The following is a 26316-nucleotide window of genomic DNA, read 5'->3' as shown; positions in this document are numbered from 1 at the left end:
CTCTACGGACAATTCCTTCGACCTCATGGCTTGGTTTTTGCTCTGACGTGCACTGTCAACAGTGGGACCTTATATAGACAGGTGTGTGCCTTTCCAAATCATGTCCAATCAATTGAATTTACCACAGGTGGACTCCAAACAAGTTGTAGAAACATCTCAAGGATGATCAATGGAAACAGGAAGCACCTGAACTCAATTTCAAGTCTCATAGGAAAAGGTCTGAAAACTTATGTAAATAAGGTATGTTTTTATTTATTTAATTTGCAAAAAGTTCTAAAAATCTGTTTTCTCTTTGTCATTATGGGGTATTGTGATGTCATTATGGGGCATTGTGATGTCATTATGGGGCATTGTGATGTCATTATGGGGCATTGTGTGTAGATTGATGAGGGGAAAAAAACGATTTAATCAATTTTAGAATAAGGCTGTAACGTAACAAAATGTGAAAAAGGTCAAGGGGTCTGAATACTTTCAGAATGTACTGTACAATGTGAGATTTTCATGTTTCACAAATGTCATGTTCACTACTTCATAAAAGTAGTTTAACCAGACCACAAACTGTAAGATCAATACATACCAGGTGTGTGCTCTGGGCAGCTTATCAGCTGTTCCCCACTGCTCAATGGTGAACAGCTGAGGCCCATTGGAACCTGACATGACATGGGAGAAGACAGAAGTGGTACTAAAACACACAGTACCAGTGCAGGTATGGATGGAACACAGAGAAGTGTACTATTGGGCTGTACACTGCTGTTACTACACAGCCCTGCTCATAAACAGCTATCCTAGCCTACTGTAAGCATTGAGTTGCTATCTCTCACCATAGAGTTCAGCAAAGCCGTTCATAGGGACTCTGGACGTCCCGGTGACAAACTGAAGCAGACGGATCCTCTTCTCAGCATCCATCAGCAGGACAGCCTGCAGGGTGGGACACACAGAACTAAACACATTAGGATGTTGGAACTGGACACGCATTCAATTCAATACAATAATTTATCCCCTTGGGTGGGTTATAGGTTTCACTGAGGTGACTCATTCCAGGTGTAGGTCCTTCAACTTCTAATGAGACAAACATGCGTCTGAAGCTAACTAGCAAAACAATATCCCAAAAGGACTCTGGGGCACATGACACTATACTGTACAGAATCTGTTTAAACCAGTCCCCTGAATCAGACCATCTGGACTGGGGGGGGGTTCTCCTCTGTTCTGTATCACTGTGTGTGTGTGTGTGTGTGTGTGTGTGTGTGTGTGTGTGTGTGTGTGTGTGTGTGTGTGTGTTTTAAAAGTGCTGGTGGACCCAGATAGAGTGACAGGGCAGATAACCAGGCCAAGTACTACTCTGACCTACTCTTTTATCAGAGAAAACATGACCGGTTTAAACAAAACAGACTTTGCTCTTTAAACCCTACACAGGTTTTGGCCCCAAAAATGATTGACTACCGTGTCAACTGAATGATACATGTAGTCGTATGTGGTGAATTATTTCCCTCTCATTAATGATTGGTAACAACAACTGGTGGTCTGAGTAGTTCAGTGTTTCTCCTGCTGGATATTAACCCACCCACACAGATAATGTTTCATTAGGACTGATGTAACCTTTCACACACATTGCTGGGCTAAACATAGGTAGGTGTGAGTGAGTAAGTGAGTGAGTGAGAGAGAGGGAGAGAGAGAGAGGGCGAGTGAGAGAGCGAGGCCTGTCTTACCTTCCAGAACCACTGTATAACTGGGTGGTTGGGGCAGTATCCGTTCTTGTAGACGGTGTGTTGTCTCCAGTCATTCACATCCACGTCACCCAGACCACACATCAACAGCTAGGGAAAACACACAACACCAATATAAAAGATCTCTATCACTCACATACTGGCCAACTAACATACAGAAATGACAGCACTCAGAATAATATTGTTGATCACTCTTTTCTAGAGAACACAGGTTAGGTATTAAGAAGCATCATTCTGGGTTTCTAATATCCAAACACAGGGGCCCTTAGACAACAGAGACAGAGAAACAGAAACCCATGGTTCCTTTAGCCTACAGGGTCATTCCATGTTATTTCTGCAAGCCAAGACACCCACAATCTCAGATTGTTCTGAAATGGTTTCTGCAGTTAGAAACAGATAAGATAAGCATTCCTGCAACATCATTTAGTTGAAAGACGATTTGAACTCTGAGAAATGTAGCTAATTGATTGAACCCAAATTGTCCATTTCAATTGATAGGATTCATATAATATTCAATAAATATAGTACCCAACATCTGATTTGCACAAAAACTTATTCTTAACAATAATTAAGATGTGAGGAATCCAAATAAATGGGCAAATGCCACACACGGACCTCCCAAACCACACACTTATCCCACCCCACCTCAAAAACCATCACCAAATTCACAGAAAATAAATGACAGTATGCATAAACAATACTCTAAGCCACAGCTTCGTACTACTTGTCAAACATAGAAAACTGATACTGTATACTGGCTGTTGGGTGGGCGGCGTTTGACCATTTATTTGGATTCATCACATCTTAATCATTGTTAAGAGGTTTTTGTGCAAATCAAATGTTGGGTACTATATTTATTGAATATTATACGAATCCTATTATAAATTGAAATGGACAATTTGGGTGCAATCAAATAGCTTAATTTCTCAGAGATCAAATTATATTTCAACAAAATAATGTTTATCTTATCAGAACAATTTGAGATGGTCAGTGTCAAAATACAATTTCTTGTGCTTTTTAAGGTGGAATGATCCTACAGACAGACAGAAACGTAGCCTACAGACAGACAGAAACGTAGCCTACAGACAGACAGAAACGTAGCCTACAGACAGACAGACAGAAACGTAGCCTACAGACAGACAGAAACGTAGCCTACAGACAGACAGACAGAAACGTAGCCTACAGACAGACAGACAGAAACGTAGCCTACAGACAGACAGACAGAAACGTAGCCTACAGACAGACAGACAGAAACGTAGCCTACAGACAGACAGACAGAAACGTAGCCTACAGACAGACAGACAGAAACGTAGCCTACAGACAGACAGAAACGTAGCCTACAGACAGACAGAAACGTAGCCTACAGACAGACAGAAACGTAGCCTACAGACAGACAGAAACGTAGCCTACAGACAGACAGAAACGTAGCCTACAGACAGACAGAAACGTAGCCTACAGACAGACAGAAACGTAGTCTACAGACAGACAGAAACGTAGCCTACAGACAGACAGAAACGTAGCCTACAGACAGAAACGTAGCCTACAGACAGAAACTTAGTCTACAGTCAGAAACGTAGGCTACAGTCACACAGACAGACACTTAGCCTACAGACACAGATAGAATGAAATGTAGCCTACAGTCAGACAGACAGAAACGTAGCCTACAGACACACAGACAGAAATGTAGCCTACAGACACACAGACATAAATGTAGCCTACAGACACAGATAGAATGAAATGTAGCCTACACACACAGAATGAAATGTAGCCTACAGACACAGATAGAATGAAATGTAGCCTACAGACACAGATAGAATGAAATGTAGCCTACACACACAGATAGAATGAAATGTAGCCTACAGACACAGATAGAATGAAATGTAGCCTACAGACACAGATAGAATGAAACGTAGCCTACAGACACAGATAGAATGAAATGTAGCCTACAGACACAGATAGAATGAAATGTAGCCTACAGACACAGATAGAATGAAATGTAGCCTACAGACACAGATAGAATGAAATGTAGCCTACAGACACAGATAGAATGAAATGTAGCCTACAGACACAGATAGAATGAAATGTAGCCTACAGACACAGATAGAATGAAATGTAGCCTACAGACACAGATAGAATGAAACGTAGCCTACAGACACAGATAGAATGAAATGTAGCCTACACACACAGATAGAATGAAATGTAGCCTACACACAGTGCTTTATCTGCCATAGACACAAATTAGAGCAGGAATGTGAAGGTTAAACTCAACCATGAAACCATAATAATTAATTATGTTGCTTTTCTGTTTTAGCGATACACTTTAAAGTGAAACTACATCTAAATCTATTTATTGGTGCGACGTTTGAAAATGTTGTTTGAGAACTAACAATGAATCACGTGACGGAGCATATGAGTGTAAATCCCAACACTATAAAGATGGCAAAACAACAACAATAATACTGTACCTCAAGCTCGTTTTCATCAAATATCTTGATGAGGTCGATGAGAGTGAGTTCAGTGAATCCCTGTTGGACAAAAATACGGGGGAAATAAAAACTGTAAATCACAATGTTGAACAACTATTGGAGTGATTACATGCAAGATTTACTCAAACTTCAGTTGCTACAGGTACAGACTTTCAACTGAACAGAATCAGGTGGCTAGAAGTTTTATCTGCAGTACGACGGTTATAATATAAACCTCAAAACCTCCAGATAGTCTTTCTAAAGATGGTCTCTCTACACTTCAAAACAAGGCCTGTTGACCTATTGGTCTGGGTACAAATCATTCTGCTTCACTGTCACCAAATAACAAGAGGTATTACCGCATACAGTTAAAGCAACACTCACCTCCAAGAAGGCATTCATCTGTTTCTGGACCCGGTTCACAAACCTCCACTGAATGACAAGACTGTTAGAAAACAGAACAATTAGTAGTGCCAACCTAGATACTAGTTACATGGACTAATATCACATTATGACAAATCAATATCTACAAAGACTGTCAATGCATTTTTAACCCTTTACACTCGTGGGAATTGGCCTATATGGGCAGGGCTAAAATGTCTCTCACAGAAGAAATATGAAAAGCATATGCATAAACATGGTAGCAATAGAAAGGGAACAGTTTGGAGATTATGGGAAAATGATTAGACTAAAGTTGAGGACAACAGTTCACCTGACAAGACTGAATCCAAACATTGGATTGTTGATTTCATGTGCATTTTACATTTAAAATGTCCTTTTCACCGCATTTGTGGATGAGGAAATCTGAAAACACTCTGGATACATTCAGTAATGCTGGGTAGGTGTAAGATGAGACCAAAAAAATGAGAAGGGTTTGAGTGAGAGGTCTAACCGGTGTTTCCAAGTGGCCACACACCTCTCCAAAATGTGCACAGTTCCCAAGAGTGTTCAAAGCTGTCATCAAGGCAAAGGGTGGCTACTTTGAAGAATCTCATATATAAAATATATTTTGATTTGTTTAACACTTTTTTGGTTACTACATGATTCCATGTGTTATTTCATAGTTTTGATGTTTTTACTATTATTCTACAATGTAGAAAATAGTCAAGAAAAACACTGGAATGAGTAGGTGTTTCCTACTCCTGTCTTTCAAAGATAATTCGTTAAAAAAAAAATAACTTCACAGATCTTCATTGTAAAAGGTTTAAAAATCGTTTCCCATGCTTGTTCAATGAACTATAAACAATGAATCCAGTGATGGTCCCAGTGATGTACTGGGCCGTACTGTAGTGATGGTCCCAGTGATGTACTGGGCCGTACTGTAGTGATGGTCCCAGTGATGTACTGGGCCGTACTGTAGTGATGGTCCCAGTGATGTACTGGGCCGTACTGTAGTGATGGTCCCAGTGATGTACTGGGCCGTACTGTAGTGATGGTCCCAGTGATGTACTGGGCCGTACTGTAGTGCCTTACAGTCAGATGCCGAACAGTTGCCATACCACCTCAACATCTCATCTTTCTAAATACATGGAGTCCTCTTCATTTACAGCATTTCTCTCACTCAGACAACAAAACATTTGCAAAAATTGCCCAATTATCAGGCGGTATGTGGGCAACTTCTTGTTGTGTGTGGTGCTCAAGTTCAGAACGGTTATCAGCCAAAATCCATAGAGCACTGAAGCGCAGAGCCTGAGCTCTGACGTCATGCATAGCATGTTACTGTACAGCCACTACGTTCCAATTTAGGTGCGGATCAGCGTCCAAATCTGCCATTTTCAACCCGTATACAGGTACAAGTATAAAGGGTTAATACCGACTAATGACAAATAAACTTGAATATTGAGTCTTGAATCAAATTACAAAACCCCAAAGGGAAGTAATTCAATTAAATGGCGTCACATAAAAAAAAAAATCTAAAATAATGTTTGTGATTCAAGATGAAAGGTGAACTTACTCGATGTATTCCATTTTGTTGTGGTTGGTCACCACCATGTCACCACCACTGGGTTTCAGATCCACCTGATACGTCTGTCCAAAGTTATCCTCATCGATACAGAACCGCAGGTCCAGCTCAGTAGGATCATTCTCCAGGATCCACTTCAGAGAGTTGTAGTATTCACTGTCCTACAAGGTCAAAGTGGTGGGGAAACAAAGACATGACATATTGTGTGTGTGTGTGTGTGTGTCAAACTAGTTTTCTAGATTAAAGTCTGACTCCACTCAATGTGTATGCTTATGAAGCTGTTGTTTCTGGCTAGACACTTTTTACATCTCCTAACTCATTCAGTGGTGTAAAAATACTTTAAAGTACTACTTAAGTAGTTTTTTTGGGTATCTATACTTTACTACTTTACCACATTGTATATAGACTTATTTTTCTACTGTGTTATTGACTGTATGTTTGTTTATTCCATGTGTAACTGTGTTGTTGTATGTGTCAAACTGCTTTGCTTTATCTTGGCCAGGTCGCAGTTGTAAATGAGAACTTGTTCTCAACTTGCCTACCTGGTTAAATAAAGGTGAAATAATATATTTTTTTAAACTACTGATATTTTGACAACTTTTACTCCAGTACATTACTAAAGAAAATAATGTACTTTTCATACATTTTCCCTGACACCCAAAAGTACTCATTACATTTTGAATGCTTAGCAGGACAGGAAAATTGGAAAATTCACACACATACCAAGAGAACATCCCTGGTCATCCCTACTACCTCTGATCTGGAGGACTCACTAAACACAAATGCTTCGTTTGTAAATGATGTCTGAGTGTCGGGAGTGTGACCCTGGCTTCCTATAAATAAAAAAATAAAATAAGAAAATCGTGCCGTCTGGTTTGCTTAATATAAGGAATTAAATGATTTATACTTTTGATACTTAAGTATATTTCAGCAATCACATTTACTTTCGATACTTAAGTATATTTAAAACGAAATACTTTTAGACTTTTACTTAAGTCTTTTACTTCAGTCATTTTCTATATAAGGCATCTTTACTTTAACTCAAGTATGATAATTGGGTACTTTTTCTAACACTGAACTTTAAATCTCTGAGATTAAACTAGCTAATGAAAGTAATGTTAATGATGAGATGATTCCAGGGCCTCACCACTGACTCCATGTCTTTCAGTGTAATCTCTGAGATTAAACTAGCTAATGAAAGTAATGTTAATGGTGAGATGATTCCAGGGCCTCACCACTGACTCCATGTCTTTCAGTGTGATCTGCTTCCCGAGCATCATCTTGTAGAATGGTCTGATGAAGAAGCCTGAAGAGAGGAGACAAGACAGCGTTCAATCAGACCTGGGGTCAAAAGATACAAAACGTACTTACAAAATGGACAATCAAAGACCTATTCTATTGTCTGTGGCATTGTGATGATAATATTTAGCATAAATACCAGAGCTTCTGATATACAAGAGCAGCTGATCTTACCGTCCAATAGCTTCCCATGGAACACGGCCATCCCTGCCACTCGACCAATGAACTTGAAGTATGAGAGGTGGTCCTCGTTACACAGCCCAGAGTTAGGGTTGATCTGTAGTGTGTAGTTATCTCTGCAGAGACAAGAGACAGAGGTTGGGGTCAGATGTGAAATGTGGCACACATTACCAAAATAATTTCCACATGTGGGACTATAACGTTTATCTAACAGGGCCTGAAACTGACTTCTTGGTCCACCAGCCACTGTGGCAGGTAGACTTAAAATTTACCAGCCACTAAGATTTTTTACCAGCCCAATATCCCCCCCCCCCCATTATTAAACCAAAAACAACTCCGGATGAACATGCGTTGTGATGTTTCTATAATAATACATGTATTAGTCGTAAGAAGTGATGTGGTATATTACTCAATTACCCCCCCCCCCCAAAAAAAAAAAATTTGCAACCCGAGTCTTAACTAAAATATCACAGATGACACAAAAAATATCAGCTGCCCCTTTAAGGGCGGGAGGTTACCACGGCAACAAGTGGATTCGGGAGTCGTCAGTGACAGTGTGCATGTGAGTTAGAGAATCTGCTAAATGACTAAAATGTAAACAAAACAATGTAAATAGCCAAGAAACACAAGAACAAAGTCTCACTTCAGTAGACTTGAGTAAATTAGACCAACGGTGTGCAGCGCTTCTAAAAATGTATCATCTTCACCTCTTGAATCAGTGCGCCCCCAGCTCCCCAGCCAGGCAGGCTAACCTATATTATAGGACTCCTAGCTAGTTCTTTGTGTGACTAGCTACCAGATATGAAACACATCGACATAAACACTTTTTGAAAACTGCTACTGCAGCATTTATTTTGCTGTAAATGAGCTCATACTTCTAACTCAATTACTATTCGCTAACGTGAGTGAAATGCTTGCACTGTGGAGCCCTGACCACCCGCCACATGGCTGGTGTTCATTTTAGGAACCTGGTATCTGATCTAACCAATCAAATCAAGGATTACATCCCAGAACAGAAGTCAATGATCTGAAGTCACTTCCTAAGGTCAGGATTAGGATTTGTTTGGGAGATGTATGGTCAGAAAAGTAAATGGAGAAAGAAACAGGCATGTGCAAACTTTCCCTTTTGAGTCAAATGTCCCTGATTTTAAGGCTGGAAATTGTCTATATGCTGTTCTTCTGAGGAAAGCGTTGATTTTCAGGAAGCCAGAGTGAACGAGAGGAAGAGGGAGCCCATAAAACAGGAAATTGTCTGTGTCTCTTTTCATGACCATCTCTAGAATTTCTCGTTCCTGTTTTCGACACTATACAATAGGTTTCCAACCTGTGGTCTGCGGGGGTACTGCATGTATTTTCTTATTTACTTTTTTCCCTTCCAAAATGAATAACAGTTGGGAGTATTAATGGTATTATAAGCAATTTTACATTACTTTTCACAGTGCTAACTGTAAATAATAATAATACATTTATTACATTCACTGCAAAAATTTACCAAATTTGACTATATATATATATATATATATATATATATATCTCTCTCTGACACTGCAAAATGGTGGTCCTCAAGAGTTTTTGATGAGGATTTAGATTTTGTGGTCCCTGGAATGGAAAAGGTTTGGGAAGCGCAGCAGTGAAGTGCACTGCAGACCCCAGAACTCGTCTCTTCCTCAGCTGTCATTACCAAACTGCACTGACGAACGAGAAATGTGCACATTTTCATTTGTACTTCTGTAAGTTGCTATAAGTGGTGGACAATGATAGAGACAGTACATACGTGGCTGAGTATTCAAAGAGTCCATAGTAAGGGTTGAACATCTCCTTAGACAACAGGAAGAACCACTCCCTGGCCACACCTCCGTAGTCCAGCCCCTTCTCTGACTCAAACTCGATCCAGAGGCGGGCCTTCAGGATATCTGGTCTCTTCAGAGACATGATACGGCGATACGACTCCTCAAAGATGTTGGTCCTGTGTAGCTTCATCTCAAACCTGTTAGGGATGTCCGCCTGGGGACACAATAGATGAAAATACATCATACACACATCCAGTGTTCCTAAAAGGGAATACAAACAAAAAAAATACATGTCTACTCTAAAATGTAGTTTGCCAGTTTATTTAAGTTGAGTTTACTTAAGTATTATTTATCTGTACAGGGGATGGATGGTTGTTCATATCACAAGCGTTTGGGATAAAAGCCTCTTTCAGTGGTTCTAACCAGGGAACACACAAGGAGAAAGAAGAGGACTCATTTCTCTAAAGATGAATGATAACTAGGATGTGTGAGGTAAAGTAAAGTGTTTTTGCACTGAATGTAAAACAACATGCCACATTTGACAACTTATTTACAGTGAATGAATTAAGAATTAGGCGGGCCTAATTAATGAACAATTAATTCAGAGTCGCTGAAATGAAGGGTGTTGAAGGATATTTCATATGCAGTGCCATGCAAAAGTATTCAGACCTTTTGGATTTCTTCACATACATTTTTATTGTGTTACAAAGCGGGATTAAAATTAATTCAATTGTAATTTTTTGTCAACAATCTACACAAAATACTCTTAATATCTAAGTGGAAGATGAATGAGAAATTAAATAACCAAAATATAGTCGTTGCATAAGTACTCAGCTCCTTGAGTCAATACATGTTAGAATCACCTTTGGCATCAATAACAGCTGTGAGTCTTTCTGGGTAAGTCTCTAAGAACTTTGAACATCTGGATTGTACAATATCTGCCTATTATTATTTTCAAAAAATCTTCAAGACGTTGATGATCATGGCTAGACAGAACTGTTTAAGTCTCCCCATAGATTTTCAATCAGATTTAAGTCATAAACTGTAACTTGGCCACTCCGGAACATTCAATGTCTTCTTGGTAAGCAACTTCTTTGGTCTTGTGTTTTAGGTTATTGTCATGCTGAAAGGTGAATTCCTTTCCCAGTCTCTTATAAAGCAGACTGAAGCAGCTTTTCCTCTAGGATTTTGCCTGTGCTTAGCTCTATCCCGTTTATTTTTTATCCTGAACAAGTATTTGCCGATGTCAAGCATACCCATACAATGATGCAGCCACCACCATCCTTGAAAATAAGGAGGCAGTTACTCAGTGATGTCTAGTGTTGGATTTGCCTTAAACATTAGGCTTTGAATTTAGGCCAAAAAGTGTATTATTTTTTAAAAAATTTTTGTCTTGTTGTATAGAAGATGCAAGTTCTGGAATATTTGTATTCTGTATTATTTGTTTTCTTCTTTTCACTCTGTCATTTAAGTCATTATTGTGGAGTCACTACAATGTTGTTGATCCATCCTCAGTTGTTTTCTCCCATCACAGACATGGAACTCTGTAGCAGTTTTAAAATAATGGTAACATCCCTGAGCAGGTTTATTCCTGTCCTGCATCTCAGTTCAGAAGGACAACTGTCTTTGATGTGTCTGGGTGGTTTAATATATAATCCACAGAATAATTATTAACTTGACCGTGCTTAAAAGAGATTTTCAATGTCCGATTTGTTAGTGTCACCCATCTACCAATCCCTGCCCTTCTTTATGAGGCTTTCGAAAAGCTCCCTGGTCTTTGTAGTTGAAGTTCAATACTTGACTGAGGGACCTTACAGATGTTGTATGTAGGAGGGACAGAGAAAGGGTTAGTTATTCAAAATCATGTCAACCCCTATTATTTAACACAGAGTGAGTCCATGTAACTTTACTCCTGAACTAATGTAGGATTGTGTGATTTGTTAAGCCACATTTTACTCCTGAACTAATGTAGGATCGTGTGATTTGTTAAGCCACATTTTACTCCTGAACTAATGTAGGATCGTGTGATTTGTTAAGCCACATTTTACTCCTGAACTAATGTAGGATCGTGTGATTTGTTAAGCCACATTTTACTCCTGAACTAATGTAGGATCGTGTGATTTGTTAAGCCACATTTTACTCCTGAACTAATGTAGGATCGTGTGATTTGTTAAGCCACATTTTACTCCTGAACTAATGTAGGATCGTGTGATTTGTTAAGCCACATTTTACTCCTGAACTAATGTAGGATTGTGTGATTTGTTAAGCCACATTTTACTCCTGAACTAATGTAGGATCGTGTGATTTGTTAAGCCACATTTTACTCCTGAACTAATGTAGGATCGTGTGATTTGTTAAGCCACATTTTACTCCTGAACTAATGTAGGATCGTGTGATTTGTTAAGCCACATTTTACTCCTGAACTAATGTAGGATCGTGTGATTTGTTAAGCCACATTTTACTCCTGAACTAATGTAGGATTGTGTGATTTGTTAAGCCACATTTTACTCCTGAACTAATGTAGGATTGTGTGATTTGTTAAGCCACATTTTACTCCTGAACTAATGTAGGATCGTGTGATTTGTTAAGCCACATTTTACTCCTGAACTAATGTAGGATTGTGTGATTTGTTAAGCCACATTTTACTCCTGAACTAATGTAGGATCGTGTGATTTGTTAAGCCACATTTTACTCCTGAACTAATGTAGGATCGTGTGATTTGTTAAGCCACATTTTACTCCTGAACTAATGTAGGATTGTGTGATTTGTTAAGCCACATTTTACTCCTGAACTAATGTAGGATCGTGTGATTTGTTAAGCCACATTTTACTCCTGAACTAATGTAGGATCGTGTGATTTGTTAAGCCACATTTTACTCCTGAACTAATGTAGGATTGTGTGATTTGTTAAGCCACATTTTACTCCTGAACTAATGTAGGATTGTGTGATTTGTTAAGCCACATTTTACTCCTGAACTAATGTAGGATTGTGTGATTTGTTAAGCCACATTTTACTCCTGAACTAATGTAGGATCGCCTAAACAAAGGGGCTGAATACTTATGTAACGACTTAGATTTTAGTTACACATTTTTTTATACATCTTTAAAAATATAATTTTTATTCTACTTTGACAGAGTATTTTGTGTAGATTGATGACAACAAAAAAATTACAATTATATCAATTTTAATCCCACTTTGTAACACAAAATGTTAACAATCCTAGGGGTCTGAATACTTTTGCAAAGCACTACAATGTTGAGCAGCAAGGTAACATTTCTTACCGGTTTCTTCAACTTCTTTCTGAAGTAATCGTATTTCTGTTTGAATTCTCTAGAGTATGGCACAGCCTGCAATGGAAAGAACAAGTGTCAGTCAGTCAATATAACTGTCTATTCTAGAGAGAGACAGAGTGGCTTATCTTGGTCATGAAAGACAGTATCTTTGTAATGTGCAATACTGTATACGGCATCATGGGGAGAGTATCTTTGCCTTATGTTAAACCACAATACTGTATACGGCATCATGGGGAGAGTATCTTTGCCTTATGTTAAACCACAATACTGTATATGATGGTAACAGTATATTTGGCTCATAGAAAACCACACATACATGCCCTGTCTATGCTATAGAGAGAAAGGGTGGCTTATCTTGGTTGTAAAAGACAGTATCTTTGCCATGTACAATACTGTATATGATGGTGACAGCATATAAATTAGGAATTAGAATGGACATGAACCTTCTTATTGATGGCTTAAAGTTCAGCCATTTTGGTCAGGGAGTTGGTCAACCATGGTTTGCCAGTGCTGTGATAAGATGGTGTAAAATGATGAATTTCAAGAATTTATCTGCACTAAATTTGTTAGATAAAATGCCAATAAGCTAAAATTCCATATAAACAACACAGTCAATCCACAGCCAGCCATACACTGTCTGAAATCAGTTGATAGGAGACAAGTTGTAAATACAAGTACTGATATTTTATCATAATAGTACTCACTGCTTTCCAAGAAAACAAAAACTTAAGACATTTATGGTCTGTTTGCATATATTTTAGAGGATATTTATACAGAAAATGTGTATTAAACCCATATAAACTGTATTTATGATTATATGACAATATTTTAGGTTGACAATAATTATATTACAAAATGTCTGCTATATCACATGCCTTACTTTTATTTAACTGCATAAGTAAAATAAGGATTATGCCTCTACTGCCATTCCAATTAGACTGGTTTGAATTTATACCTGACCAATACGGCTGCTATTTTCAGCCCATTCTGGAACTTTGAGGATTTATGGCATAGCCATCATCATGAAAACCCATTTGTGCATTAGCTAGAATTTCACAACACTAGCTAGCTAGCTAGAGAGAGTATTCCGCATTGAGTGTGTGAACTGGCGTTGATAGCATCCCTGCCTTTTGTTTCATTTGGATTGATTTGAGACTGGTTCAGCAAGCCGACACTAGCTAGCACATTTTCGTGAACATTTCGATTTTCATAAATACTGATTCTACCACCACAAAACACCTAATCTAGAAGTAGAATATGATAGTGATGATTTGCTCACGAAAGCCCCCTGTCAATGTTAGCTACAGGTTTATCGTTTTCTGGTAAGATTAACTGACTCTTGAGGATGAAAGGGGGTTCAGTGGACGATTTCACTCTGGTAACATTTTCTAATGTTAGTACAGCCAAACTTACTTTTAGCTATCCCTTAAGTGTTTGCGAGTTAAGACAGATCAGTGCAGACGGCCGTCACGCTATCTGACGTGAGATAATGGGCATAGCCCCTCTAGTAATTTAATAGGATCTCAGTGGGTGACAATATCTTCGCCTCATAGTAAACCAGAGATACTCACAGGCCCTGTGATAGCAGGACTCTGTAGACGAGGATCCTCCCATTGAGTGGCTTTGGTGTCTGAAGGTGACAAAATAACAGGAATATGGTTATACTGTATACCGTAATATACCACTAAAATAAAGCTGTAGCAGAAGAAGGAAAAAATCTTTTAAAAAAAAAAGGTTCCATCTTCAATTTTTTTGTTTTGTTGTCATTTGTTAATCTGTGAAATCCATTCCATCACTCACTCAATGAGTCAGTCAGCCACAACATCAACTGCTGACATCCTGCTTGTTAAATTGAGCACACTGTGAAGCTTTGAATAATGAATGCAGGTAACCTGATACATAAAGATTCAGAGGTATTGATCTATGAGGACAACATACAGAGACAGATAGACAGAGACAGTTACACAGAGACAGAGAGACTCTACAGCTCTACAGTGACACCCAGGGTTTTTCTGTATCAAAAAGGGGTTTGTGGTGGCCGTGGCAGGGGGGTGTGACAATGGGAAGACTGTAGAAGCCCCCGTCTTGGCGGTGTAGAGACATTTTTAAGCCAATGTCCTGCTCTTCTACACATCTTGCCATGGCGAATGCGGTGTTCTTTTTTTCATACATAACAAAATCAATAGTGATAAATTAATTGTTTTGGGAATTTTCGATTGTCCCTCACTTTAATTTTGGTCATTGTTAGTTCTCAAAGACGATATTATAAAAAAAATATATAGGTCCATTATCTTCTCTACCTACTTTACATCTGGTTTTAGACAATTAAGTTTACACTGAAAATGTTTTTCCATCCCCAAAAAACAAATACATTTGTATCTATCTATCTATATCTATCTATAGTATACAAAACATTAAGAACATGCTCTTTCCATGCCCCAACAAATTGAGGCTGGTTTGAGGGCATAAGGGTGGGGGTGCAACCCAATATGAGGAAGGTGTTCCTAATGTTTGGTATATTCAGTGTAAGGAAAGTACTCAGACCCCTGGACTACACATTTTGTTACGTTACAGCCTTATTCTAAAATGGATTACATATATTTTTTCCACTCATCAATCTACACACAATACCCCATAATGACATCACAATACCCCATAATGACAAATTTAGCAAATTTATAAAAAACTGAAATATGACATTTACATAAGTATTCCGATCCTTTACTCAGTACTTTGTTGAAGCACCTTTGGCAGCGATTACAGCCTTGATTCTTTGTGGGTATGACGTTACAAGCTTGGCACATCTGTATTTGGGGAGTTTCTCCCATTCTTTTCTGCAGATCCTCTCATTCTGTCAGGTTGGATGGGGAGTGTCGCTGCACAACTATTTTCAGGTCTCTCCAGAGATGTTCGATGGGTTCAAGTCCGGGCTCTGGCTGGGCCGCTCAAGGATATGCAGAGACTTGTCCTAAAGCCACTCCTGTGTTGTCTTGGCTGTGTCCTTAGGGTCGTTGTCCTGTTGGAAGGTGAACCTTCACCCCAGTCTGAAGTCCTGAGTGCTCTGGAGCAGGTTTTCATCAAGGATCTCTCTGTACTTTGCTCCCTTCATCTTTCCCTCGATCTTGACTAGTCTTCCAGTCCCTGCCACTGAAAAACATCCCTACAGTATGATGCTGCCAACACCATGCTTCACCATAGGGAGGGTGCCTGATTTCCTCCAGATGTGATGCTTGGCATTCAGGCCAAATAGTTCAATCTTGGTTTCATCAGACCAGAGAATCTACTTTCTCATGGTCTGAGAGTCCTTTAGGTGTCTTTTGGCTAACTCCAAGCGGGCTGTCATGTGCCTTTTACTGAGGAGTGGTTTCCATTTGGCCACTCTACCATAAAGGCTTGATTGGTGGAGTGCTGCACAGATGGTTGTCCATCTGGAAGGTTCTCCCATCTCCACAGAGGAACCCTCTCGTTCTTGGTCACCTCCCTGACCAAGGCCCTTCTTCTCCGATTGCTCAGTTTGGCGCGGGCGACCAGCTCTAAGAAGAGTCTTGGTGGTTCCAAACTTCTTCCATTTAAGAATGATGGAGGCCACTGTGTTCTTGAGAACTTTCAATGCTGCAGACATGTTTTGGGTACCATTCCCCAGGTCTGTGCCTCGACACAATCCTGTCTCGGAGCTCTATGGACAATTCCTTCGACCTCATGGCTTGTTTTTTGCTTTGACATGCACTGTCAACAGTGGGACCTTATATAGACAGGTGTGTGCCTTTCCAAATCATGTCCAATCAATTGAATTTACCACAGGTGGACTCCAATCATGTTGTAGAAACATTAAGCATGATCAATGGAAACACCTGAGCTCAATTTCGAGTCTCATAGCAAAGTTTTGTATTTTTAATAAGTGTGAAAACATTTAGAAAACCTGTTTTAACTTTGTCATTATGGGGTATTGTGTGCAGATTGATGAGGACAAAATGTATTTAATCGATTTTAGAGTAAGGCTGCAACGTTACAAAATGTGGAAAAAGACAAGGGGTCTGAATTTACGAATGCACTGAATATACGGACCGCCCAGTTTATTAGGTACACCTAGCAGGTACATCTAGTACCGGGTCGGACCCCCCTTTTCCTCCAGAACAGCCTGAATTCTTAGGGGCATTCCAAAAGATGTCGGAAACGTTTTGCCCACAGGATTGCCGCTGACTGGATGTGTTTTGTTTGTCACATCATTCTCAGTAAACCCTAAACACTGCCATCCATTTCTGTGAAGCTGGATCCCTCACGCCTGGCACCGATGATCACACCATGCTCACCAAGTCTCCTAGGTAAAACATTTTTCCCATTCTCACATTCAATCGAACAGTAACTGAACGCCTTGAAGCCCATCTGCCAGCCACGTGACTCACTGTCTGTAGGAGCGATTCATTTTCGTGAACGGGATTGTGTATGTAATAAGTTAGGACTTAGACAACCCGGGGAAAAAAACACATTGGGAGGTTAGTAGAGAGAGAGCGAGAGAAAGACTGAGTGAGAAAGAAAGTGAGAGAACGAAAGAGAGAGAAACATTGTCTGACCGTTTGAGGGAGAGAGACGGTCTTCAAGTATCCAAGAGAAAGAGATCAAAACAGTCAATATGTTAACACAGGGAGAGAGGGAGAGCCCTGGAACTTACTGTGGTCAATGTAGAAGGTCCTGCCGTCTGCATGGACCCGTTCCTCCCAGCCAGGCTAGAAAGAGAGCACAGTGAGTAACTGACTCAGACAGACGGGGATGACAGACAGCAGGGAAGGAGTGACACCTGGTAATACCAGCACATCCATCCAGACCAGTACACCATTGATACAGTGACCATCCAGACCAGTACAGTACACCACCATCGACACAGTGACCACAGTGACAGTGACGCAGCGAGCCACAAACACACTGACTGTCAGTGGGACTGTGGGACAGAGAGAGAGAGCAGGCTAGGGGCGAGATTAGATTAGTCCACTAGCTTCAGTCTGACCCTGTCCCAGTCGGGTAGAGAGACGGCTGTGTATCAGGAGGAAGACCACCATACCTTTACATTTGCTTCATATGGTGGAGACCGAGAAAATAAAAGGGAGTCCACTCACATCATGCAGCACACCGGAATAGAATAGAGTGGACCACTACCTCCTCACCACCCTCCCTGGAGACCACTACCTCCTCACCACCCTCCCTGGAGACCACTACCTCCTCACCACCCTCCCTGGAGACCACTACCTCCTCACCACCCTCCCTGGAGACCACCACCCTCCCTGGAAACTACTGCCCTCTTCACTACCCTCCCTGGAGACCACTACCTCCTCACCACCCTCCCTGGAGACCACCACCCTCCCTGGAAACTACTGCCCTCTTCACTACCCTCCCTGGAGACCACTACCTCCTCACCACCCTCCCTGGAGACCACCACCCTCCCTGGAGACTACTGCCCTCTTCACTACCCTCCCTGGAGACCACTACCTCCTCACCACCCTCCCTGGAGACCACCACCCTCCCTGGAGACCACTGCCCTCCCTGGAGACCACTACCTCCTCACCACCCTCCCTGGAGACCACCACCCTCCCTGGAGACCACTACCTCCTCACCACCCTCCCTGGAGACCACCACCCTCCCTGGAGACTACTGCCCTCCTCACCACCCTCCCTGGAGACCACCACCCTCCCTGGAGACTACTGCCCTCTTCACTACCCTCCCTGGAGACCACCACCCTCCCTGGAGACTACTGCCCTCTTCACTGCCCTCCCTGGAGACCACTACCTCCTCACCACCCTCCCTGGAGACCACTACCTCCTCACCACCCTCCCTGGAGACTACTGCCCTCTTCACTACCCTCCCTGGAGACCACCACCCTCCCTGGAGACTACTGCCCTCTTCACTGCCCTCCCTGGAGACCACTACCTCCTCACCACCCTCCCTGGAGACCACTACCTCCTCACCACCCTCCCTGGAGACTACTGCCCTCTTCACTGCCCTCCCTGGAGACTACTGCCCTCCCTGGAGACCACCACCCTCCCTGGAGACTACTGCCCTCTTCACTACCCTCCCTGGAGACTACTGCCCTCTTCACTGCCCTCCCTGGAGACCACTGCCCTCTTCACTACCCTCCCTGGAGACTACTGCCCTCTTCACTACCCTCCCTGGAGACTACTGCCCTCTTCATTACCCTCCCTGGAGACCACTGCCCTCCCTGGAGACCACTGCCCTCCCTGGAGACCACTGCCCTCCCTGGAGACCACTGCCCTCCCTGGAGACCACTGCCCTCCCTGGAGACCACTGCCCACTTCACTGCCCTCCCTGGAGACTACTGCCCCTCTTCACTACCCTCCCTGGAGACTACTGCCCTCTTCACTACCCTCCCTGGAGACCACTACCCTCCGTGGAGACTACTGCCCTCCGTGGAGACTACTGCCCTCCGTGGAGACTACTGCCCTCTTCACTACCCTCCCTGGAGACTACTGCCCTCTTCACTACCCTCCCTGGAGACTACTGCCCTCCCTGGAGACTACTGCCCTCCCTGGAGACTACTGCCCTCTTCACTACCCTCCCTGGAGACTACTGCCCTCTTCACTACCCTCCCTGGAGACTACTGCCCTCTTCACTACCCTCCCTGGAGACCACTGCCCTCCCTGGAGACCACTGCCCTCCCTGGAGACCACTGCCCTCCCTGGAGACCACTGCCCTCCCTGGAGACCACTGCCCTCCCTGGAGACCACTGCCCTCCCTGGAGACTACTGCCCTCTTCACTGCCCTCCCTGGAGACTACTGCCCTCTTCATTGCCCTCCCTGGAGACTACTGCCCTCCCTGGAGACTACTGCCCTCCCTGGAGACCACTGCCCTCCCTGGAGACTACTGCCCTCTTCACTGCCCTCCCTGGAGACTACTGCCCTCTTCATTGCCCTCCCTGGAGACTACTGCCCTCCCTGGAGACTACTGCCCTCCCTGGAGACCACTGCCCTCCCTGGAGACCACTGCCCTCCCTGGAGACCACTCCCCTCCCTGGAGACCACTGCCCTCCCTGGAGACCACTGCCCTCCCTGGAGACCACTGCCCTCCCTGGAGACCACTGCCCTCCCTGGAGACTACTGCCCTCTTCACTGCCCTCCCTGGAGACTACTGCCCTCTTCATTACCCTCCCTGGAGACTACTGCCCTCTTCACTGCCCTCCCTGGAGACTACTGCCCTCCCCACTGCCCTCCCTGGAGACTACTGCCCTCCCTGGAGACTACTGCCCTCCCTGGAGACTACTGCCCTCCCTGGAGACTACTGCCCTCCCCTGGAGACTACTGCCCTCCCCTGGAGACTACTGCCCTCCCTGGAGACTACTGCCCTCTTCACTACCCTCCCTGGAGACCACTGCCCTCCCTGGAGACTACTGCCCTCTTCACTGCCCTCCCTGGAGACCACTGCCCTCCCTGGAGACCACTGCCCTCCCTGGAGACTACTGCCCTCTTCACTGCCCTCCCTGGAGACTACTGCCCTCCCTGGAGACCACTGCCCTCTTCACTACCCTCCCTGGAGACCACTGCCCTCCCTGGAGACTACTGCCCTCCCTGGAGACCACTGCCCTCTTCACTGCCCTCCCTGGAGACTACTGCCCTCCCTGGAGACTACTGCCCTCCCTGGAGACTACTGCCCTCCCTGGAGACCACTGCCCTCTTCACTGCCCTCCCTGGAGACTACTGCCCTCCCTGGAGACCACTGCCCTCCCTGGAGACCACTGCCCTCCCTGGAGACTACTGCCCTCTTCACTGCCCTCCCTGGAGACCACTGCCCTCCCTGGAGACCACTGCCCTCTTCACTACCCTCCCTGGAGACCACTGCCCTCCCTGGAGACTACTGCCCTCTTCACTGCCCTCCCTGGAGACTACTGCCCTCCCTGGAGACTACTGCCCTCCCTGGAGACCACTGCCCTCCCTGGAGACCACTGCCCTCCCTGGAGACCACTGCCCTCCCTGGAGACTACTGCCCTCCCTGGAGACTACTGCCCTCCCTGGAGACTACTGCCCTCCCTGGAGACTACTGCCCTCCCTGGAGACTACTGCCCTCTTCATTACCCTCCCTGGAGACTACTGCCCTCTTCACTGCCCTCCCTGGAGACTACTGCCCTCCCCACTGCCCTCCCTGGAGACTACTGCCCTCCCTGGAGACTACTGCCCTCCCTGGAGACTACTGCCCTCCCTGGAGACTACTGCCCTCCCTGGAGACTACTGCCCTCCCTGGAGACTACTGCCCTCTTCACTACCCTCCCTGGAGACCACTGCCCTCCCTGGAGACCACTGCCCTCCCTGGAGACCACTGCCCTCTTCACTACCCTCCCTGGGGAACACTACACTCCCTGGAGACTACTGCCCTCTTCACTGCCCTCCCTGGAGACTACTGCCCTCCCCACTGCCCTCCCTGGAGACTACTGCCCTCCCTGGAGACTACTGCCCTCCCTGGAGACCACTGCCCTCCCTGGAGACCACTGCCCTCCCTGGAGACCACTGCCCTCCCTGGAGACCACTGCCCTCCCTGGAGACCACTGCCCTCCCTGGAGACCACTGCCCTCCCTGGAGACCACTGCCCTCCCTGGAGACTACTGCCCTCCCTGGAGACTACTGCCCTCTTCATTACCCTCCCTGGAGACTACTGCCCTCTTCACTGCCCTCCCTGGAGACTACTGCCCTCCCCACTGCCCTCCCTGGAGACTACTGCCCTCCCTGGAGACTACTGCCCTCCCTGGAGACTACTGCCCTCCCTGGAGACTACTGCCCTCTTCACTACCCTCCCTGGAGACCACTGCCCTCCCTGGAGACTACTGCTCTCTTCACTGCCCTCCCTGGAGACCACTGCCCTCTTCACTACCCTCCCTGGAGACCACTGCCCTCCCTGGAGACTACTGCCCTCCCTGGAGACTACTGCCCTCCCTGGAGACTACTGCCCTCCCTGGAGACTACTGCCCTCCCTGGAGACTACTGCCCTCCTTGGGACCACTGCCCTCCCTACACTGCCCTCCCTGGAGACCACTGCCCTCCCTGGAGACCACTGCCCTCCCTGGAGACCACTGCCCTCCCTGGAGACTACTGCCCTCTTCACTGCCCTCCCTGGAGACCACTGCCCTCCCTGGAGACCACTGCCCTCTTCACTACCCTCCCCTGGAGACCACTGCCCTCCCTGGAGACTACTGCCCTCTTCACTGCCCTCCCTGGAGACTACTGCCCTCCCTGGAGACTACTGCCCTCCCTGGAGACCACTGCCCTCCCCTGGAGACCACTGCCCTCCCTGGAGACCACTGCCCTCCCTGGAGACCACTGCCCTCCCTGGAGACCACTGCCCTCCCTGGAGACTACTGCCCTCCCTGGAGACTACTGCCCTCTTCATTACCCTCCCTGGAGACTACTGCCCTCTTCACTGCCCTCCCTGGAGACTACTGCCCTCCCTGGAGACTACTGCCCTCCCTGGAGACTACTGCCCTCCCTGGAGACTACTGCCCTCCCTGGAGACTACTGCCCTCCCTGGAGACTACTGCCCTCTTCACTACCCTCCCTGGAGACCACTGCCCTCCCTGGAGACCACTGCCCTCCCTGGAGACCACTGCCCTCTTCACTACCCTCCCTGGGTAACACTACCCTCCCTGGAGACTACTGCCCTCTTCACTGCCCTCCCTGGAGACCACTGCCCTCCCTGGAGACCACTGCCCTCCCTGGAGACCACTGCCCTCCCTGGAGACCACTGCCCTCTTCACTACCCTCCCTGGAGACCACTGCCCTCCCTGGAGACCACTGCCCTCTTCACTACCCTCCCTGGAGACCACTGCCCTCCCTGGAGACTACTGCCCTCTTCACTACCCTCCCTGGAGACCACTGCCCTCCCTGGAGACTACTGCCCTCTTCACTGCCCTCCCTGGAGACTACTGCCCTCCCTGGAGACTACTGCCCTCCCTGGAGACCACTGCCCTCCCTGGAGACCACTGCCCTCCCTGGAGACTACTGCCCTCCCTGGAGACTACTGCCCTCCCTGGAGACTACTGCCCTCCCTGGAGACTACTGCCCTCTTCATTACCCTCCCTGGAGACTACTGCCCTCTTCACTGCCCTCCCTGGAGACTACTGCCCTCCCTGGAGACTACTGCCCTCCCTGGAGACTACTGCCCTCCCTGGAGACTACTGCCCTCCCTGGAGACTACTGCCCTCCCTGGAGACTACTGCCCTCTTCACTACCCTCCCTGGAGACCACTGCCCTCCCTGGAGACCACTGCCCTCCCTGGAGACCACTGCCCTCTTCACTACCCTCCCTGGGTAACACTACCCTCCCTGGAGACTACTGCCCTCTTCACTGCCCTCCCCTGGAGACCACTGCCCTCCCTGGAGACCACTGCCCTCCCTGGAGACCACTGCCCTCCCTGGAGACCACTGCCCTCTTCACTACCCTCCCTGGAGACCACTGCCCTCCCTGGAGACCACTGCCCTCTTCACTACCCTCCCTGGAGACCACTGCCCTCCCTGGAGACTACTGCCCTCCCTGGAGACCACTGCCCTCCCTGGAGACTACTGCCCTCCCTGGAGACTACTGCCCTCCCTGGAGACTACTGCCCTCTTCATTACCCACCCTGGAGACTACTGCCCTCTTCACTGCCCTCCCTGGAGACTACTGCCCTCCCTGGAGACCACTGCCCTCCCTGGAGACCACTGCCCTCCCTGGAGACCACTGCCCTCCCTGGAGACCACTGCCCTCTTCACTACCCTCCCTGGGGAACACTACACTCCCTGGGGAACACTACACTCCCTGGGGAACACTACACTCCCCACTACCCTCCCTGGGGACCACTACCCCAGACACTGAACATTGTGCAGTCTGGGGGGGCTGAGTGGGGGCTGGGGGACTCTGATGGAGAATGAGAAGGGGGTGATGGGGGGGGGACGAGCATAGAGAGGAGGGGGGAGCGATGAGACAACACAGTCATCCAACCATCATGCCAGTTATGAGAGAGAGAGAGAGAGTGCAGTCTGCAGCACAGGGCATAGGGCAGGCAGTCACAGTAAGACAAGGCAGGCAGAGGAAGGCTGCGCTGTACGGTTGCATTCAGCACCAACCTCCTCTGGTAGGTTTGGTAGGGTCTGCCAGTAAGACGGGCGTGGCACATAAGACGTCCCCCCCCACGCCATGGAGAGAACAGAGAGAAAACAAACACACCGCTAGCGCCAGGAAGCCTCATTTCATTTAGAAGAATAAGGGGTACAGCTACATGTCAAGTGTGTGCATTCTCCTCAAAGTGAGGGTTTGTCAAATTGTGAGAATTGCTTATACGTACAGATGTAACGATTCACCGATAAGCATCTGTCCGTGGTACCCCAAACAGATCCAAATATAGCATGCACCGGTCAGGAAATAGATTCAAACTTTACGAATTTACGCTTATTTGATTTTTTACTTTCTTTCAACCTTCAGAAAATACCTAATATTTTGTGACAACTGCGTCTTCTTCACTGTCAAACTAAGAATGCATTTATGCTAGGCATATTCCTGACCTGGCACATCTGCCCATCCGTCACCTTCAGCATTCAAATGTTTGTAGAATGACTTGTGCGGAATTAGGCTTTTTTTTATCTTTATTTAACTAGGCGAGTCAGTTAAGAACAAATTGTTATTTTCAATGACGGCCTACTGGGGAACAGTGGGTTAACTGCCTTGTTCAGGGGAACAGTGGGTTAACTGCCTTGTTCAGGGGAACAGTGGGTTAACTGCCTTGTTCAGGGGAACAGTGGGTTAACTGCCTTGTTCAGGGGCAGAATGACAGATTTTTATCCTTGTCAGCTCGGGAATTCGATTTTGCAACATTTCGGTTACTAGTCTAATGCTCTAACCACTAGGCTACCTTCCCCCTAGTTGAGTGACAACCAATGGCATTTGCTACATTTTTATTTTATCAAATGCGCTGTTGAAAATTGCGTTTTCCCGGGATAAAAGTAGCCTTAACAGTTAAAGCTATCTGCCTATACATGCTGATCTGGGCTGACAGATTGTATTCCGCTTGTTCAGGTTCACCATCAGCAATAGTTTTGGTAGTTTTGCTTGAAACCATCAGTATATATTATATGGTCATTTTTAGATATACAGGGTAATGATGGTAAAAACATATATAAATATTGATACATCACTAGTGCTAACACTTTTAATGTACAAAAATGGGGACAAACAGAAAACATTTCCCCCCTAACTGATAGCGGTGTGGTAGAGGCCCAGTTTCCCTTATGGCTTACATACACCATATTAACACACACACAGATCCAGCTCAGAGAGGCCCGGCTCAGAGAGGCCCGGCTCAGAGAGGCCCGGCTCAGAGAAGCACAGCTCATGAGCTTCATCAGCAGCAGATTTCAATTTAGAATGAAAAATGTATGTGATTATGCAACAAATGTTCGTATTGCGTCGAACTGAATCGCATTGATTCGTTCCTCTAATCAAACCGAATTGTTTCAAACTAAAACGTTTGGTTCCTGTATCTTATCAGAGCCATTGTATCTAGACACGTATCGAATCATCTTGAAAGGGAAAGATGCACATCCCTACTTATACCTAGCCAGTGTCTTTAGAGCTACAGAGTTCCTAGGTAGTAGAGGCTGGTGATCGATTCACATTTGGAATTCAGCAACACTCTACTCTCATTTCACACTGTGCCCGCCCGGCTTGCTTCATTCCCACACTCAACAAAAAAAAGGTCAAGTGTGCTTCCACTCCAAAGCTTTGCCAGGCCAGTCCATGACTTAAGCAGTTCCACAATAATAACCTCAAAAGGAGGACCAGGCAAAATGTCAGCATGTATTAAGTAGGTCTGGGACGATACCAGCTTCACAATACTTTTTCCATGGCAACAATGAAAACACGAAGCTGATCGACACTCTTTGATCCCTTTAAAACCAGCTGTGGGTAAAATATTGTGTGCTTCAGCTTGGAAAATAAATACATGTAACTCTGGATGACAACATTATGATGTTTGTTTCCAACAGAAGTTATATCCACTTTGTGTTTTGTTTCCTTGCCACGATACTAACAAGTATGGTGATACTGGTATCGTCTCGGCCCTAGTTATAATCTCAGAACGGAAAATTATTCCGAGCAACAACAATTAATGCTTCATATTTTGTACATTGATGATTTCGCCCCATTCTGTAAAGGTGATATGTGATTGTTTAATGTTGAAATAAAATGTGCATTAAGATAATCCAGAGGAAAGGTGAGCTAGAGAGTACTTGGTCCTTCAGGAGATATAACGATTATGAAGGGTTATGAAGGGTTCAAAAGAGGTTAGAAACTGTACTTACAGGAAGAGGCCCCAGGTCACCAGGGTCCAGAGAGGCCTTTGTTCTCATGTGGACTGGATACTTCAACCTTGGGTCCTCCTGATGGGGAAATAGGAGAAAAGAGGACAGAGCGCAAGAGACAGAGAGAAAGGAGAGAGAGAGAAAGGAGAGAGAGAGAGAGAGAGAGAGAGAGAGAAAGGAGAGAAAGGAGAGAGAGAGAGAAAGGAGAGAGAGAGAAAGGAGAGAGAGAGAGAAGAGAGAGAGAGAAAGGAGAGAGAGAGAGAGAGAAAGGAGAGAGAGA

At 45.3% G+C, this 26316-nt stretch overlaps 1 protein-coding gene across 20 annotated transcripts in view; it reads right to left on the bottom strand.

Moving 5' to 3' along the window:
- Positions 1-26316, bottom strand: part of nedd4l (NEDD4 like E3 ubiquitin protein ligase) — a 120629-nt gene that overhangs the window by 3579 nt on the left and 90734 nt on the right. For 18 of the 20 annotated variants that reach the window (XM_045692598.1, XM_045692599.1, XM_045692600.1 and 15 more), the window contains 13 exons: positions 26037-26114; positions 17384-17438; positions 14286-14344; positions 12703-12768; positions 9406-9635; positions 7626-7747; positions 7388-7458; positions 6144-6313; positions 4574-4634; positions 4190-4249; positions 1707-1814; positions 822-918; positions 578-650 (listed from right to left, as the gene is read on the bottom strand). In XM_045692598.1, coding sequence (XP_045548554.1) covers positions 578-650; positions 822-918; positions 1707-1814; positions 4190-4249; positions 4574-4634; positions 6144-6313; positions 7388-7458; positions 7626-7747; positions 9406-9635; positions 12703-12768; positions 14286-14344; positions 17384-17438; positions 26037-26114 — 1250 coding nt within the window. Of the gene's footprint in view, positions 1-577; positions 651-821; positions 919-1706; positions 1815-4189; positions 4250-4573; positions 4635-6143; positions 6314-6884; positions 6986-7299; positions 7459-7625; positions 7748-9405; positions 9636-12702; positions 12769-14285; positions 14345-17383; positions 17439-26036; positions 26115-26316 lie in introns of those variants that run through there. The other 2 variants (XM_045692597.1, XM_045692596.1) reach the window with 2 other exon arrangements.

Source organism: Salmo salar, chromosome ssa13, assembly GCF_905237065.1.
Source record: "Salmo salar chromosome ssa13, Ssal_v3.1, whole genome shotgun sequence".
NCBI lineage: Eukaryota > Metazoa > Chordata > Actinopteri > Salmoniformes > Salmonidae > Salmo > Salmo salar.
This window is presented reverse-complemented; position numbering and strand designations above follow the sequence as displayed.